The sequence below is a fragment of the Plodia interpunctella genome, chromosome 10, assembly GCF_027563975.2.
Source record: "Plodia interpunctella isolate USDA-ARS_2022_Savannah chromosome 10, ilPloInte3.2, whole genome shotgun sequence".
NCBI lineage: Eukaryota > Metazoa > Arthropoda > Insecta > Lepidoptera > Pyralidae > Plodia > Plodia interpunctella.
In genome coordinates, this window is record NC_071303.1 from 10,522,585 (window position 1) to 10,540,970 (window position 18,386).

General features: G+C 36.4%; 1 protein-coding gene across 5 annotated transcripts in view; it reads right to left on the reverse strand.

Moving 5' to 3' along the window:
• Positions 1-18,386, reverse strand: part of LOC128673175 (uncharacterized protein) — a 91,690-nt gene that overhangs the window by 15,291 nt on the left and 58,013 nt on the right. The window contains exons 1-2 of one of the 5 annotated variants that reach the window (XM_053750841.2): positions 13,314-13,403; positions 538-699 (exon numbers count right to left, since the gene is read on the reverse strand). The exons of 3 other annotated variants lie outside the window; for them this stretch is intronic. In XM_053750841.2, coding sequence (XP_053606816.1) covers positions 538-634 — 97 coding nt within the window. In that variant the 5' untranslated portion in view covers positions 635-699; positions 13,314-13,403. Of the gene's footprint in view, positions 1-537; positions 818-13,313; positions 13,404-18,386 lie in introns of those variants that run through there. One more of the 5 variants, XM_053750840.2, reaches the window with a different exon arrangement.

Below are 18,386 nucleotides of genomic sequence, written 5' to 3' on the forward strand. Positions count from 1 at the left end.
TTCATGTTAAAAAAAATTAAGTTACAGAGTCGAACAATTTTAACTTTTTAACATGTTTACTTCTAGAAAACACTGGATTTGAATGACACTGACTAACGTGATCTTCAACCCTAGCTCGTACGAGCTGGTACCTTGAAGGGCCTCTATTTTTAAAAAAACCTACTGAAATAAAAAAAATATTTGTGAGCAAGAATTGATACCATACAAACACGGATTCCATAATATACATACATACATATTATAACGCCTATTCCCATAGGGGTAGACAGGGACTAGGGATTTACAAATTAGTATATATGGATTAGTATAGAATACACATATACTCGTTATTTTTTAAAATAAAATATATAAAATCATTAGAAATAAATAAATAAATTAGTTGTTTTATAAAATTCTTTTTCAACAATATAAATTAATAATATAAAACTAGAACTAGCAACAAGTCGTATAAATTAATTTCGACGTCGAAAAAGCATCTGTAGCGGCTAAATTTCTGAATAAACATCGACTTTGGAAGTTTGTTAGCAAACAATTTACCATAGAGTATCCTCCTGGGCGGTCTCCTCAGCTGCGCGCCGTACGCCGCCGCGTCCTGTTCCGGATCAGGCACACACGTCCCTATGATGATGCCCATGGTGCTCCAGGACCAGTCAGAACGTCCGCGCACACATCACAATCACTGTCACCTCACGGATCACTCTGGCCGCGACGATATAAAAATAATTAATGCCGTGCGCCCGACGCGAAAACCTGACTGTGACTGTCCGTCCGTCGTAATAGTAGCCGGTTCAATTAGTTACAGAGTACAGACACGTAGAGACTAAGCTTGCTGCAGTAATTATATGGATAAAAAAATCATCAGCCTGAGAGCTTAAGACATTAATGTGCGCAATATAATGACGATTACATAAAACCTAAATGAAGTAAAGGTTCCTCAACTAGCAAGAAATTGTGGAAGGTAAAAAAAACTACTGTTTGCTGTCCATACCTTCCATTTCCCCGGGGCTTATTGTTGACTTTTTATTATGCTTGTTTGTGTGAAATAATGGCTGGAAAATAAATATTTTTTCGAAGTGTTTAAACAAGTAATATATTGCTTTTTTTACGACAACACCAAAGTTTTCAATTGATGTTATTGAAATTCACAAGTTCCTGCAAGCGGGAAAAATAATTTATCTGCTAGAATCCGCACCCACATGTTGCACTTATACGTTGTATCGAGCTTTGACTCTAAATTGTATTTCCTGCGTGAATCGGCATTGGCAGTTGGCACGCGACGTGTGACGTCAGAATCGTGCGTCAGTAGTACACTAGGACAGAAGGGCAACGACTATCATCAATTCGTGAATATGCTCTCGAAATAGACCACTGTGCAAAGTTGAATGATCCACTAATTTGTTTGTTCGCACTAAAAATTATGGCCGGGTATATGCTGTATTTTTACCACGAAATGTTATTATTGTATATAAACTTTATCGGCCGGATGAAGACATCGGCGGTCTTCGCGCACTCGGCATTCAGTGACAGTATCAAAATAGATTATAATTAAGGATATTTTCACAGTTAATCCATCAACATCTCAAATAATTTCTACGTAATGAATCAGACTTCTTGAAAATATTTTGTTTGCCACATTGAGAGTTATTTTGTTTTCGTCTGTTCTTTACGACTACGTAGAATTTATTCCCGCGACCAAACACACATACAACTAGCTAAAATAATCTCTATATTAACTCAAAACTACAACACCAGAGAATTTCATCCTCGCTTATCGAAATTGGTGGAAGCAAAAATCGTGATCTTCTCGAGTGCAGGTGATATAATTTTGTGTAAAACTGAGTGATAAATAGAAATCAAGATTAACAATGAAAAAGCGATTTAAAAGAGTAATTAAACCTTTCTTCGAAAAGTTGGCGTCTTATTAAGGTTAAATGCAAAAATCGAGTCGAGTGTGCGATAATTTGGGGCTAATTGAATAAATACGGCCTTGACTTTGTGCGGACGCCGCGCTTTATTTTATTGGATTTATGACTACAATACGTGCGTACACGTTTGCTACAAAATTAATTATTTTATGCTACTTAAAGATCAAAACAATGTTCAAAACATAGTGCGAAGAGTGAGAGAGGCAGAGTAATGAAAGGGCACTGTGGCAAAAGACTGGCCATGAAGTAGGAAACCTGGTGTTGCAGGCGTTGTGTGACTGTGGTGACCGCTCACCATGAGTTGGGCCGCATGCCTGTTAGCCTGCTTGATAGTATAAAAAGTGTAACGTGTACTACAAAGCCTATTAGAGCCGTAGCTTCGGGAACACTCCCCCGTAAGTAATAAAAATGATATTTCAGATAAGACATGACGTCACTAGACGGAAGGAAACCGCAAGGGTTCCAGCGTAGGGTGTCCACGTTCTGATCGGGAAATTCCAACCACTTCGGAGGTTCAAGTCAATAACGTTTTTGAAGTATTGCAAACGTGTAAATATGATGTCTAGACCCAATATTCGGTGTAGAGAAAACTACGTAGTCATTCTGCGAATTAGTCATTTCTAGACTAAACCAAATAGTCATGACATAGAGTAGAAAATATAACATTGAAAAATGAAAACAAAGATAAAGAAATGAATTACAAAATTTAAATTACACAAAGTATCTAAATCAAATTAATTTCACAGATGTACTATAAATAGCCATCGTTTTCGCTAAGGCGTGGTTACCCTAGTCGCGTGTAATCGCCTGCTACAATTAGGGCCGCGCGCGCCCTTGAGTGCTGAATAACGAATAAATTACTGATTTAATTCAAATGGCTTCAGCTGACGTTAACGTGAGTTTGGAAATGTACAATCATTACTTTTACTGAGCAAAGGTTTGTTAACGTTGTATAAATTAAAGTTGCACTTTAATTGCTATTAAGTAATCCTACAGATGACCAAAAATGTATAGCGTTTGTATTCCTTCGTTTATTATATATTTACGTTTGTATTCCTTCCGGAACGATCAGTCTAATTTCCCGTTTGATATATTTGATTGATACTTTATAATTGACCTTCGTAATTCAAATAGCTATATTTGGAAAATCTTGCTCTTTGAAAAAAAGGGGATACATCTTGGAAGTCCGGGGTTCTTAAGTTTTTAATTTAATGTACTGACAAGCGCACGTAACGTTACCTTTCACGGATCTCACTCTCTTCGTAACTTAATGTCCTATTGACGGTACACAAAGATATAAGTAAGGCAGCTATCATTGTCGCGTAGCGTCCGAGCAAGCTGTTGTACAACTTATAATGAGACAAAGGAACTTGGGTTTCATAAAGAATGTAAATTCCAGTTACGATTGTCAGTAACAAAGTCTACATCGATTGTCTCCGGGGAAGAGCGATCCGAGTTACCTGAGGCACTTCCAGTCACGCGAGTTTGAAAAATACCACATTCTGACGAGAACTAGACGACAACCTCGGGTGGAAATCAATATTTTATCGATTGACTGATATTCTTGAAATGCGCTGTTCATTATGAAATAGCGCATTTCAAGAGTATTTCCATGAATCTATCCAGCTACTTCTTTCTTTTCTAATATGTAATTGTTAACATTGTATAAGACCTATATTTGTTAATTGACGTCCTTGGAGAAAAGGCTGCGGTGAAGTTTGTTGCGCCGCTTCTTCTTCACTTGCGCTTTGGCAGTCGGCAGTAGACTTAGTTTAAGTAATCTTTTTGACGTCAATAAGTGATGTATATCATCTTAAATTGAATAAAGAATTTTGAATTTGAATTGATGACTGATTTTATTTAAGTCGCTCATTCATCCGACATAACTTTCTCGACTACCTACCGACATCTAGCGGCAAGTACTCACATGAATGCTAGTGAACTAAACGTTAAATAATCCAGCTAAACTTGGCTTACGACTTCCGCGACTCTCGGGTCTGTGTATCGAGGAATAGCGACAATTTCGGGACGTGATCCTTTATCTGAACGTTTTCAATTACAGTCGAGATACAATTTAGGGTTAAAAATCCATCCAAGCTTGGTTGATCTACAGTTAGTGATCATCGAAAATGTGAAATATCTTTGTGATGCCATTCTCATCATAAAGTATTGATCTCGAAGACCACGGCAACATAAAAATCTGTATAAAACTCACAAAGATCAAGGGCCGTGGTCTCAGCAAAATGTCGCTTAAGATTAATATGTATCAATCCGCGAGTACCCTCCCCTGGGAGGTTCCACCGCGATTTGTCACTCCTCCTTCCCAAGGAGTCAAGGGCCAAATGCTAGGATACAGGGTACGTTTTTGCGCACTGGGAGAAATTTCTAGCAAGTGCGTTATTGCTAACACTGATGTCAGACTTTATTCAACTCGTCTGAACACATGTCGTGTACGAATGCTGTCGTCTAGCGACAGTGTCCGCTGAGGAACCGAGAAAACACTCAAATGAGTGAGAGAGAAAGATACACAACATCGACCTTAACAATCTTGCAGTGTGCAGAATTCCTCACGATGTTTTTCTTCACAGAAAGCAAATAATCTATTAAAACTACTATACATGATTAGTATTGGTATACAAATTCATGTAGTACGAGTAGGATTCAAACTTGGGACCTTTCGATCACAGGCGGTCATAACACCTTCAATACAAATATGTGCAGCTTTCCTTAACAAAAAGTTCAACCGCAAATCTGCAACGCCCCTTGTAAGCAGCGCCCGGGGCGGTCGCTTACCTAACGCTGGTACTGCCAGGATAAATACGCAATTTCGCCAATGGGAATCACTCTTTTTCTATTTGAACAATAGGATATTCCTTATCTCTCCCGTTTTCCTGTCGGTTTTATACCGCTTTTTAATAGAATTAAATGACGGTCGAGGTAGTATTTTTACGAGTAGGTACTGTATTTTTCTTTGATGAAACCATTTTTGATACACAATATAAATGTCTTCAAAACCATTCGATACGCGATCTCTTTATAGAGTAGAGTACTAGCAAACCAAGACGGCTTCTCACGGGTTCCTATGTCTTATATTCTTCCAGAATACCTTCCAGAATAAATAACCTTTATCTAACCTTTACCAGACCAGAGGTTTTACATATAAGTTTTCACTAAAACTGCATTAAAATCCGTTTAGAAACGGCTAGACGCGGACTTTTGCTTATTTATGTAGTGATAATATTATTTATTGCTAACAGATTTTATAAATCATTTATTGTGTGGTGTAATACAATATAATAAAAAAGTAATCCGATAATAATAAAAAAAAATTAATTTGTTAAATAAACTATACAAGTATACACCTAACCTTATATTGTACTGATATTTCAAAGTCGGTTAAAAGGATCGCTCCTGTCAGACAGAGATAAAGTTGCAGAAACTTGCGTGCACCTTGTTTCTGAGAAACTTACCTTTTTTTTGGATCTCTCGCAATGTCCGCCACGTAATCTTTACTCGTTTTCAGTTTTCACATAAGACTGGAGTAGGATAGATGACAATTTTTTATTTTGGTGACTATCCGAAGGTCCTTCAATTATTAGAAACATCCGTGAAAAATTTTAGTGTAACTTTCAAAGATATGACAAAAATAAAATCACACATTTTTGGATTTGTCCAAACGCTCCAGACTAATTATATAAGGATTTTCAATATGTCGCCATTTTCTTTTTAGTATAGTATATATATACATATAGTAGTTACCCATTAATGGCAAAGGTCCTATCCTTCTATGACTTAGATATTTTCGATCGAATTGATTACACAATTAAATAGGATTGATTTCTATGGTGGACGCGAGCGCACAAAAGAAAAGGAATGTGAAAGGCCACGCATAACTTAATTCATGAGAATCAATAAATATTAGTGGAATGAGTAGTTTAGAGTAGTCTAGCTTCATTTGTTTATCTAGCAATAGGTTATGAAACCAAAAATTAAGGTTACAATTAACCTAAGCCAAGATTATCTATTATTAAATATACAGACATTTAAAATATTTTTTGTAGATGATTTATTTATTAATGAATCTATTTCCGCCGAAGGCAAACATCGCGAGGAAACTTGCACTCTAGTTGATGATTTATCGAAAATGGTTCTCCATTTTCGATAAATTGCCTTCTGGCAATAACAAAAACACTCCAATCATATTGCTAAGGATGTCGTTGCGTGTGTTACATTCCACATAACGACGAGAAATACGACTGTACGAAGAACTTTCATAAGCACCAGTTATCACTTTGGCTGACAGTCGACGAGACACAAAACAAGTTTTATAGTTATATCTATAGCAGTCCTGTGTCGGCCTGTGTTAATATGAAAGTCAAAACAAAGTACCAAAACAAATGTTTCCCATCCATCTGTTCGTATCGTGCGATCTCAACAAATGAGCACGCCCTCGGGTCTCAACTTCCAACAAAAGTTACCGCAAAAAACGTCAAGCGCGAGCGGTAACGAGCGCTGTTGCAAAAACTTTGAACACAGAGTTTAACGAGCTTCTCGGTGAAATAAAATGTCGGAGTGATATGCCCAGCAGTGGACTTCTTGACTGAAGTGACTGGGTTTTATTTAATTTTGCAATATAGTTTTATATGATTAGCATATTCTTGTTCAGCCTACACAGGTTACTTTAGGGCACATACCACACATATTTTATCTATTTCAACATTAATTGAGCAAATCCGTGATTAAATATTTAGTAACATGCATACAAAACAATGTCTGTAAACTGTAAGAGCAGTTATATTCTAAACAAAATAACATACAGAAACATTCCTATAACATTCCCGTAATAACGTTTCGCAGAGTAAGAAAGGTATTTGTTACTCCACCTTGACATTCAATTAAGGTGAGACGGTGAACGCGAAAATATTGTGATCCTAAATATTTGTATACATTTTAAGTCCCCATTAACAAAAAGGAAAGACACATTTTTAATAACATTTACGCCATAATTACTGAATCGAATGTTATAATTAAGTGTACGACATAATTATAATTAATATAATTTTTCCTCGCGATTTTCCCTTGGAAGAAAATGTATTTGATTGCAGAACCAGGGCGTAGTCAGTGATATTATATGTATTTAACGAATACATCATCATAATTAGCTACATCTCTCACCTGGGTGTCAGTGCAGAATCACGCCTCCCTCATTCAAATTCAAAATTCTTTATTAGGATGATTTTTATTTAAGTTTCTAGTCTGAACTTTGTTCCGGTTTCTTTGCCATCTGAGCCCATGGCCCTAAGTTCATTTTCATTTGCGTTCATATGAACCTTAACACAACCCATCTCTCATTGGAATATGATTTATATTTCTTTTGGAGTAGTAAGATAACACAATAACAAAATTAGTATTTAGCAAGAACCACGAAACTTTTTATTTTCAATCAAAGCTCTTTTCTTTCAACCTCCTTGGTTGAACGAAAATTTCAACCAATAAAAGACGTGTAACGTGAATTATCTCGCGTCTAAGCCGGGGTATTTTGTCAAATATTGTGTTGAGTGTGGGTCAGTGAGTGCCGTCGGTCGGCGACACAGATACCGCGGGTTCAGTGCCCGGCTCGGCTGTTACAGGGCTTCCGATAGTCTTTCCTTGTTATTTTACTAGATCATTGCAGAAAGTGACAATTTAGCGGTCTAAGAATTTTTTTAAAAATTCGACGTGACGTTATTCAAAACAAAGAAAATGTTCTGCGATACATTAAAGGTCAGGCCGCTTGTCTGCCGTCAACCCTCTTCGGGAATGCTATTGTCTATCAGCTGCCAAGGCTATGTATCCCTTAGTCCCCTCGTACGATACGGGAGCAGAATATAGAGTAGTCCTATTCTAGGGACCACACAGCAAGATAGCCTATAGATGCAAAAATATTTTTTGACATCGCTAGTAATTTCTGAGAATAACACGTTTAAATAAACAAACAAAAGGTCTCATCGACGTTAATTATTACACAAAGTGAAACTCATAAGCAAAAAATGTAAAACCGAGCATTGGTAGAAAACTAGAACATTGTTACCCTAGGTCTGGGGTTATTGACCTATCCCGCTACGAGAATCGTAGCAGCACTACGAGCGATCACTGAAACGCAATTTTGATGTTCCCGGGGTACGGCGCTACGAGCGTGCCCTCTACGGCGTAGAGCTCGCCGGTGCCGAGCTCGTAGCGTGGTGCTACGCCATAAGCTTTCTAAAGTCACGGTTATAAAGAGAGTACTACATTTATTTTTTAATCATATGGCATATCATTCGGTAGGTACATATATCACAATTATATAAAACTAGCGACCCGTCCCGACTTCGCTCGGGTAAAAACATAATAAATTATACATCTAAACCTTCCATTTAGGAATTACATTACCTATTGGTGAAAACCGCATGAAAAAAGTCTATCTTATCTTAAAGTAGTTTTGAAATCTACATGCAAATCGACCAACCGGTTCCCAGTGGTAAATTATAAACATATATACATATAGTACCTACTAGTTGCGCTTCGGGGTTTCGCTGCCGTGGGAATTTCGGTATAAAAAGTACATTATATATTATACTCGTGTACCAAATGTCACAGAAGAAATTCCGTTTTTGTACGAATATTTTAATTTAAAAAAATTGACAATTACAGTACTATAGAACAGAACCCGATGGATTACAGCTGGATGATTATAAATTTACCGCTCCGGTTGAGCTCAATCTCGGAATAAAAGAGTTTCATCAAACGGGGCGAGGCAGGGGATGGACGAGGGGGGAGGGGATTGTAAATCGACCAATTAGAACGTTTCAGACAGAATTAAACTAGAATGAGACGTGACTGAGAAGTCTCATTTATGTAGTAACTGGATCAGTATTGTGAAATAGTTTTGTGGAATATTAAACGTGGAGCCTGAAACGGTTCTCCGACAATTGCTTCGTCTACGAATGTTTCGTCGCCAGAATATTTCGACATCGGGCGTTTGAACGACTGAACCCTTCATCTACGAACGATTCGCCGACAGAATAGAGGAGACATTCTGTCGACGAAACGTTCGTAGACGAAGCAATTGTCGGCGAACCGTTTCAGATTCTAAATGTGTGGATTAAAATTAACTGATATAACACATGGCGCATTAGGATGTCAATTTATTTTACATTGTGAGTGTAGATTACAATTCATTATCAAGTCTTAAAGCACATAAAGGTTGATTAATGGACAGCCCTTTGTGTTTGATAATTATTTATTATACATTTTCGTTATGGGTTAAAAAAATACTTATCGTACTTTAAAGATCAATTAATAAAAGTATTATTCAATGCCTTTTTTATAGTCATATCTTCAAGTTCGTCAGCAGAAAACATTTTCGGTTAAAGCGATGTCAAATGATGATTTTGTTTTTCATAACGAATATTTTTTTTGAACTTGTGAACAAATTCGCGGGTATGTCCGGAACAAAAGACTTAATTATCTTCAAGTGCGAGGGTGTCGGGGTAAACCGACCAATTAAAACTATTAAGACTACTTGTGTAAGCGAGGACACGGCTAACTCCCGAGCTTGCACTTCAAGCCGACAAGTATTCCATTGTCCTCGAATGTGTTGAAGTGGAGTATCACATCTCATAGCGAAATTTTATTCAAAAATATTGTGTATTTTAATAGTTTGCTCGATGAAGAAGAAGAGTGCACGCTTGGGATTCCATCCTGTAGGAATATCGGCATAAAAAGTACCCTATATGCTTTTCCAGGTTTTGTTCTCTCCTTTAAGCAAATTTCATCGAAATCCGTCTAGAGTACATTTTGCGTGAATAAGTAATAAACTTAAATACATACAATTTTTCTCATAAGATATAGTTATCAATATATCAAAAAGACGTGTCGCGTTTGTCTGTATGAACGCTATAAACTCAGAAATTACCTACTACTACTAGATTTTTGTACAATTTTTAATAATTGATAGTGCGATTACCGAGGAAGGTTCAGGTGTATATTTATCATGGGGTTTATCCGAGCGAGGCCGGGACGGGCTCCTCGTAAACTAATATTAGTGACTTTTGGTGAAAGAAAACATTGAGATATAAGAAGAAAGAACCTGTATCTTTCATGTACATAAACAGTTGAATAAATAAAGTAGAGCAGACGTTGAAGATCCCTATCTTCTGAAGAATTGGAACCACAAACTCCAGTTTCAAGTCGTGTTAGAATTAAGATACACAAATCGAGTTACACGTGGTAATCCGTGCAAAATGAGGTGTACGTCGCGCTTTGGGGATTAGACCCGGCGCGGTAAACATCGATATCGGGAGGGTTAGCCGCGATACGATGGGGATTATACTATGCCCCAGTTATCCTTCACCGGGTCGGCGAATTGGGCTACACCGGTGCGACACCGCGACAGAAATTGCATCAGCAGAAGGGTTACATTTGAATATCATATTATTCATCGATTATAAGATAATAATCTTCCTCTAATGTGAACCGCCAAACAATGCTAGCAATAAAAAATAAAGTTAAATTATACCTATTGTATATACAATATAATAATTATTTAAATTAATTAAAGCAATTACATAATTTAAATATTGTAGTAAAAACTAATTACTTAACGAATTATTTTCCGATACTTTACAATGTGAAATCGTCAAAATGACAAAAGACCTGAATCATCAGACGGAACTCACCAAAATCCTATTCAGGGAAAAAATATATTAATTTATTAATATTTGCGTAAACTACACAAAAATAAATAAATTCATTTTATTTCAGGTAATAAATTTTGCGCCGACCCTATTTATTTTGGATTGGATTTGGTGAAGGGACTACTATATGATAAATATATAGATATCGTGAACGACTACTATATGTATGTATAATATAAGTATAAAGTGATAATCCTCAAACTCGTTACAGTCCGAATATGCAAGTAAAACCAGAACACAATCTATCCAGAAGCAGTTTCCGAGCAGAATTGAACAAATAAATCGTCAGTAGCGCGCTACGGTAACAATAAAAGCCTTTTGTGATCCGACTTCCCGTCACCGCGTGATTTACTCGAGTGTGTGGGGCGGCCATGTCTTCCGTTACGGCGGGACAATAACGTTGAAAATATATTTCAGCATTTGTGATGTTCCTGGCAATTGATTATTGTTAGTTGAGTCGTTTAAATATAGTTTGTTACATATAACTCATAATAAAAGAGTATAGGTACTTAACGATAAGAAGAAGAGGAGACAATGGCGGACTTATCCCAAGGAAGGGATCTCTTCCAGTCGAAAACGTTTTGTTTTCGAATTAAAAATTATTTGTTTAATTTCCTAACACGTTTTCATAGCGAATCGTCTCCAAAAACCAACATTTTGTCCCGAACTTCGCCTAAAAGATGGTTCACCCAAAAGTTTTATGTGTATGTGTATGAACTTTTTCACGTAATCAGTTCCTGTTTTGTGCACTCATTAATACCAATCGCATTGCAATATTGGGATCACGTAATTTGCGATAAATTAAAAAATGTAACTAATTGTGCCCGCCCGAATATTTTTAAAATAATTTATTTTATCAGCATTTTAAAAAAGAAATGTAATGAAGAAGAGAATAAGAAAATATTCAGAAATCGAAAGAATCGATCAGGGCTCTCTAATGCCGAATCTCTAATAAGGTATTTAAAAGAGATCTAGTCACCAAGGCGCAGCGCAGGTGGCACGCAAACAATGCTATACGTCACGCGAATTGCTCTGCTTGAGCAATTCATCTTCGCGCAAGAGATATAAATAGTCGGGAGTCGACGGGAAAGCACTCCGCAGCTCCGCAGAAGAATTTTCCTAGTTCCGTTCCAAACCGCTGATTTGAAGCAATTAATTTACTATAGCAAAAAAAAATTATACAAATAAAGTCCTTCTCAACTCTTTGTCACTCTCAGTCTGTTAAACATACCACCGCAAGAACTACGCTATGTATTTGTATAGGATTTTCACTGTTGAATAACTTGAAAAATGTTTACTTGTAACCGCTTCCGAGTACATACGAAACCCCTCCACTATTTGAACTATTATATCATATCTTATATCACCCTTCCTATTGTAAAGAGAGTTAAAAACAGAAAGTGTGAATAAAAATATTCCTTTTTAATTCAAATATATTATCAAGATATATTCTTAAAATGGAGTGGACGTGGCGACGTCCGCTCGCAAGACGGGACCGTACCGGCGCGGCGGCGACGGTGACGGCGCCGGACGCACGGCGACCATTGAAAAATGATTGCTAAAAATATATTGCACGAAGTGTTCGATACAAATGGACGTCGACGAAGTCGCATTGAAATTCTCCAGAATTGTTTGAATAGTTTGATTTTTTAAATTGGCGTGTTGGATTATTTTTTTCTTCGTAGGGTACATTAGGTATACGTTCTCGAATAGAATAGTTTTCTTTTCTGATTTGTAAGCTATGTTCATTGTTATAAATATATAATTAAGACGTCAAATGGTGCATTTTACATAACTATTTCTGTGGTAAAGGGTTATTTATATAACTTATACGCATGGGAATGGGCCCTTTACGAATTAGGACGTCAAACTCCATTGAGCTCTCAATAATAATATAGCTTCGTTCGACATCGGCACGTAGCTGCAAGGACAGACCCAAGTTTCCCATAACCTCTACAGGAAATGAACATGAACAATGATTATATACACGTATGTATGTACAGTTAACGGCAGACCAACCTACCCGAAGTCATTGGATATTCGCCGTTATTATTTGCGCATAGAGATCCATACAGGTTAACTTGACATGCAGTCGATTGTACATAAACGATACACGAACATAAGTTGCATCAGCGGACGTGTGGAAATTGAGGATCGCTGAGCGGTCGAGCGCGGACGACGATCGTGAATGCATCACCGCGCTGACTAGATATAATAATTACGGTCCAGGTAATGCTTGTGTTTGTTGGTCTCATCCGGTAATTTCGACCAAAAGGACAAATCTACAAAATTTTATCAAAATGATGAAATCTTTTCAAAATTACAGTTTAACTCAGAAAAAGGCCAAAAACTTACCTGACTGAAAGACAGACACCATCATTACCACCTGTATACCAAAAACCGAGTATTTTAACCAAATTTATCAAAAGACCTAACATTCAATTTCATTGATTAAGACAGAATTTCATAGTAGTCTAGTACGTGTCCGCTTTATCTCATTAGTACATTAACTGTGTTTTCTATCCAATATAGCCAAATGAAATACTATCATCAACCTAAAAACATAATCGGAAAAATTCAATCTACTTGTACAACTACTTCCAATTACAAAGAAGACAATCATTCGTCGAACGCACGTCACAGGAAAATAAACGACATAAAATGTGATTACCACTTAAATACAATGAACACAAAGGTGTTTTCGAATTTCGAATACCGACGTGACGTCGTTATCGACGTCTGGACGCCTCGAGCGCCGGACGGCGACTGTGGAGGATAGCAGTCGGTTCGCACAGGGGGTGGGAATCGTGGGAAAGCCGGGAAAACCAGACGTATCGACTTTCATATGAGCAGTAATTTTCATAATTTATACATGGAGACAGTCGTAGAGTGCGGGTTGGTGATTCCAGCTCTTTAGGGAATGAAAAACCCTGATTTTCGTTAGCTAATCATCAAATAAACTTTCTTTTTATTTTGTTATATTTTTCCGATGCCGAAGTTGTGGCTGAATATGAGTTTTTGCTCGAAGGAAGCTAATTTGGTAACCCTTTTAAGATTCACTATAAAATTATAATAGTTGATCGACATCGAATAGAATTTCGCATTTTTTCCGTGTTACGCACGGGCATGGGTATGATGTATTACGATTAAAATTCCACACATTCCCCATAAATGGATAACATCCAACGGCACACACTTAACAAACTTCACTTGTAACGTGGTTCCGGTGGACACAAACACAGAAACGGGCACAACACAACTAGAATTGCCGACAAATATCACAAGTACAATTATTTTCCCGCGCTGGGAATCTAAACTAGGACCTCCACAACAGCGGGCGCACGTGGTGACCACCACGCCACAGCCACTTCAGAACGGTCTCATAAATAATTCCGGTAACTTGCCCTTTCACCGTCAGTTCAAATTACAAATTATTTATTCAACTTAGGATGATATACATCACTTATTGACGTCAAAAAAATTACTGAAACAAAGGATACTGCCGACTTCCAAAGCGCAGGTGAAGAAGAAGCGGCGCAACAAACTTCACCGCAGCCTTTTCTCCAAAAACGTCAACAAACAAATGTAGGTCTTATAATAAAGGCGGTAGCATATAAGCCGGTATCCTAGCAACTGCCCTCACTTTTTATCTATCATCCCGGATAATCACCATCCTTTGGGTAAGCGACCCTTCATGCGAACTAATGTAGTCACAAAATATCCCCAAGGGCGAGAGATAAGGGATGCTGTACCTGTACTTGAGGGTGCTTAAAAAATCCAAGCGGCAGAACATTTTACGAATACGGTCGTGAATTTTCGAGCGCTTATTGCTTCCGTTAAATCTATAAGGACTTATGAAAACAATTTATTTAAAAATAAACTAACACCCCTCAACCGCTATTTACGAACTTGGTATTTATTGTTTGTTAATGACTTTAGGACTTGGAGAACGGTGGATAGACCCGGTTATTCATAAAAAAGTAAAAGCATACTATAAGCTAAAGTACCTATTTTTGTCTTGTCAGTTTCGAATATTATAAAGTGCGACAGTGACAAAACATACTTTGCTTTATTTTTTATGATAAACGAGATTAAAATATAGATCTGATGTAAGGAGACTACTTAGAATTATAGAACACATTTTACCCCTCTCAAATCTCTTTAGCATTGATTTATTAAAGATTTTCGCAATTTTTAGTTAAGATACAAAATAATGTCAAATAAACTTAATCAAATATCATTACAATTTATTTTCCTTCCCAGCTCAACCGACTATAAATAAGTAAAAAAAGCAGCAATATTCTATATACTTGAATAGACAGCCTAATCAGACCAAGTAGGATATTGAACTTTATTCAGCAAAGCGCCTAGCGCTTTTCAATTAGTTGCTGATGTGACACTTTGCTATAAATTTATATACAGGCGTATATGCTTGACCCTCCACGATACACACTATATAATGTTAGAATGCTTAAGTAAAAAGAGTTTTTGTCTAATTGTAAATTAGTTACTGATAAAATTAATATTGGCAATATAGTTATTAGCACATGACAGGGGCAATTTCTAATCCGTCTGCACAGCTAGTCAGTCAATAATAAATAAGTTCCAAATTGTTGCAATACGTCAACAACAACCTCAACATAAATTCTTCACGTCTTTTAACTGAGCCATGACATTAAAATTTCCGGCAAAACAAAATTAATTTTATTTCGCTTTGTACGGTTTGATACTATAGTTACTTTGTTTGGCCAGATTCCAAGGCTTTTAATTCAAAATTATCACTACTTCAACGAAATTTGATGACGAACATTACAATCCTTACATTTTATAAAAAGAAGTCTCGTTGGTCAGTGGTTCCCTCCGTAGACTCCTGAGGAAAGTTTATGTGTATTTTATTATAGTTTTACTCGAGTGGACCCCGAACAGAGCGTTAGGTGATACATAAAAATTAATCTAATCTTGATGCTTCTAAACTGTAATTTGATTTTAACTCAAATATTATAAACAAATGAGTCGCATTTCTAAGCTAGCCCCGTATACAATTACCAATTAAAATTTAGCAAAAGTTAATTAAGTTGAAATTATTACGAGTATCAGTACATGTTTCCTATGTTAATAAAACCTTCATATAACGTCGCCTACGTTATACAAAGGATTTAATAACATATGTTCCGGTCGGTCAATGGGGAAATATATGGATGATGATAATATCCAGTAGTGGACTTGTGGATGTGACTAATGATGACGATACCTATTCAATAAATAAATATTCCAAAACAAAATTGGGTGTTCTGTTAGAGGCGATCTAAATTATATTAGATCTTGTCACCTCACTGTTATTGTCAAAATTAAAAGTTAAAAATCATATGTGACATGTCTAACAAAACCATTTCTATATACAAGATATCCCGAAACGAAGGTCGGCGGTCGATTAGGCTCTCAAAGAAGACTATCGAAGTAACAGATATATTTAGATCAGTTGGAAATTAAGCTTTAAACGTATATTTAAATTATCTTGCCAGTCATGCAACTGTAATGGAATTACAGTATTTCTGCCGCTGCTTTTCCTAGTAACAATTAATCATAAAGAGCTTTTAATCTATGCACACGAAAATAAATGGTGTTTGTGGACACAGATTCGCGCGGTCGCGTCCCATTCGTTACCAACTCCAGCCACCAACAGATATTCGCGTGCCCCGGGGATTTACGACAGTTTCACGAGGGAAAATACACGGATTTATGGATAACAGATAAGCGAATACCGGACGTAGGTCCTTATAGAAGCTGTGTTCGAAGTTAATCATTCCAATTGAACGACCGTTGAATCCGAAGGAAGAACTTCAATCATACCAACTTTCAAACAATACTCCATATTTCAATATTTCACGCATTTAGGAGCTGACATGAGACAGAATCAAACTAAAACTCAAAATTATTTAGCTTAGGATGATATAATATCACTTATTAACGACAAAAATTTGCTTATGCAATGCGCAGGTGAAGAAGAAGCGGCACAACATACTTCCCCAGCATTTTCGACGACAATCAGACAACTGATATATATATATATATATATATATATATATATATATATATATATATATATATATATATATATATATATATATATATATATATATATATATATATATATATATATATATATATATAATAAAATTTTATATTCTGGTTACGGGTTAAATACATCTATATTATTTAGCTCCATGTAAAATAAAACTTCCATGTCGGGTTGTAAATTCAAACAAAGTGTTATTAAAAAAGTTGTAATCGACAGTAAAACTTCTCTTCAGCATATAATGAGCACGCAATATTAATGGAAATTAACTGTAATCACCCACCACTCTACCACTGATCATATATATGCAATTTATCGAAATAGAAAAAAAACAACGATCAAAGGAATACATAACTAAACATATAAAAGTAATTTCCGCTATATATTGACGAAGATAAGAAGACATTTAAATGTTCATACATCAAATGATTTTTTTTACATATTTTCAAGCCCGCTTCGCATTTTGAATATGCGAGTGCGAATACTTAGATGTTTCTAATTCTCTGCTTTTGAAATTTCTACATTTTGATATACTATCGTGGTTACGTCATGTTCTACGTTCCATCTTACCCAGCCCTACCTCAATTTTTTACACCAAAATCAGAACTGTTCAACCAGCCCAGCCTACCCCAATAACAGTTTTACAACTCGACACAAAGTCCGACCCCGATCACTTATCGATCAAATCGCTTAACTTGAAACCGTTGGTTAGAAGCCGTTTGGCAGGCCTGCCAACCTGACGAGCCAGGAGCTTAACAGCTTCAACAGCTAATATGGAAATTTGAAAAATGAACTCGGAAAATTGGACGTGTTCAAGTGTCAATGGATAGAAAATGCACTTTAAAATGCTTAAAATAAAAATATTATGTATATACAATATTTAATAATATTATTGTTTTATTTATTTCGTATTTATAATTAGTTATTGAGTACGTACGGCTTCCAACTCGAAGTACTATGATGAAAATATGCTTACCTGTAATGAAAAAAAATAATAATAACTTCAGCCAATAACAGCCAACCAAGAGACGGATGCCTTTGGGTTTGGGTCGTTGAGCCAGCGAAAATTTGTACAGTAAAAAATAATGCACAAGACTTCTCTATCTATGCTGCACAGTAAATGCGGCGAAACGATTTGGCTGCGCTGGTGCTCTTTATTATACCGTGAATCGGATAAGTTTATGTTCTGTTGTAATGTGCTATAACAAGATGTGATGCACGGCATACATCACGGGCGCATGTTACACGGACGATAGCTATATCGTCCGTGTAATAATATTGATTTGTGCAGTGATGCATTGTGTTAATTAACGTCAATAACGATATATCAGTATTATTGAATCGTGACAATTAATACCAGCCGGGTGATTAAACACTGGAGACACAAAATGTTATTTGCTTATTGTGTGCATGTCATTTGTACTGAACTTATTTATTTAATCATCAAAGATATTTAAAATATATTTGATGGTACAATAGGTACAATTTAATGCTAGGCTTTGACTGGCAGTTTACCTTTGGGACACTTGGAGAAGGTGTCAGACGGGGTGCAAGAGCTGATGAACTTAGGTGGATATTTAAGAATAATTGTGCGAAGAGTAACATAGAAGAAGCCATAGTGTTTTTCTGTTTTCGTTTCTATCAGACTGCATGTTTGCTTAGGCTTAA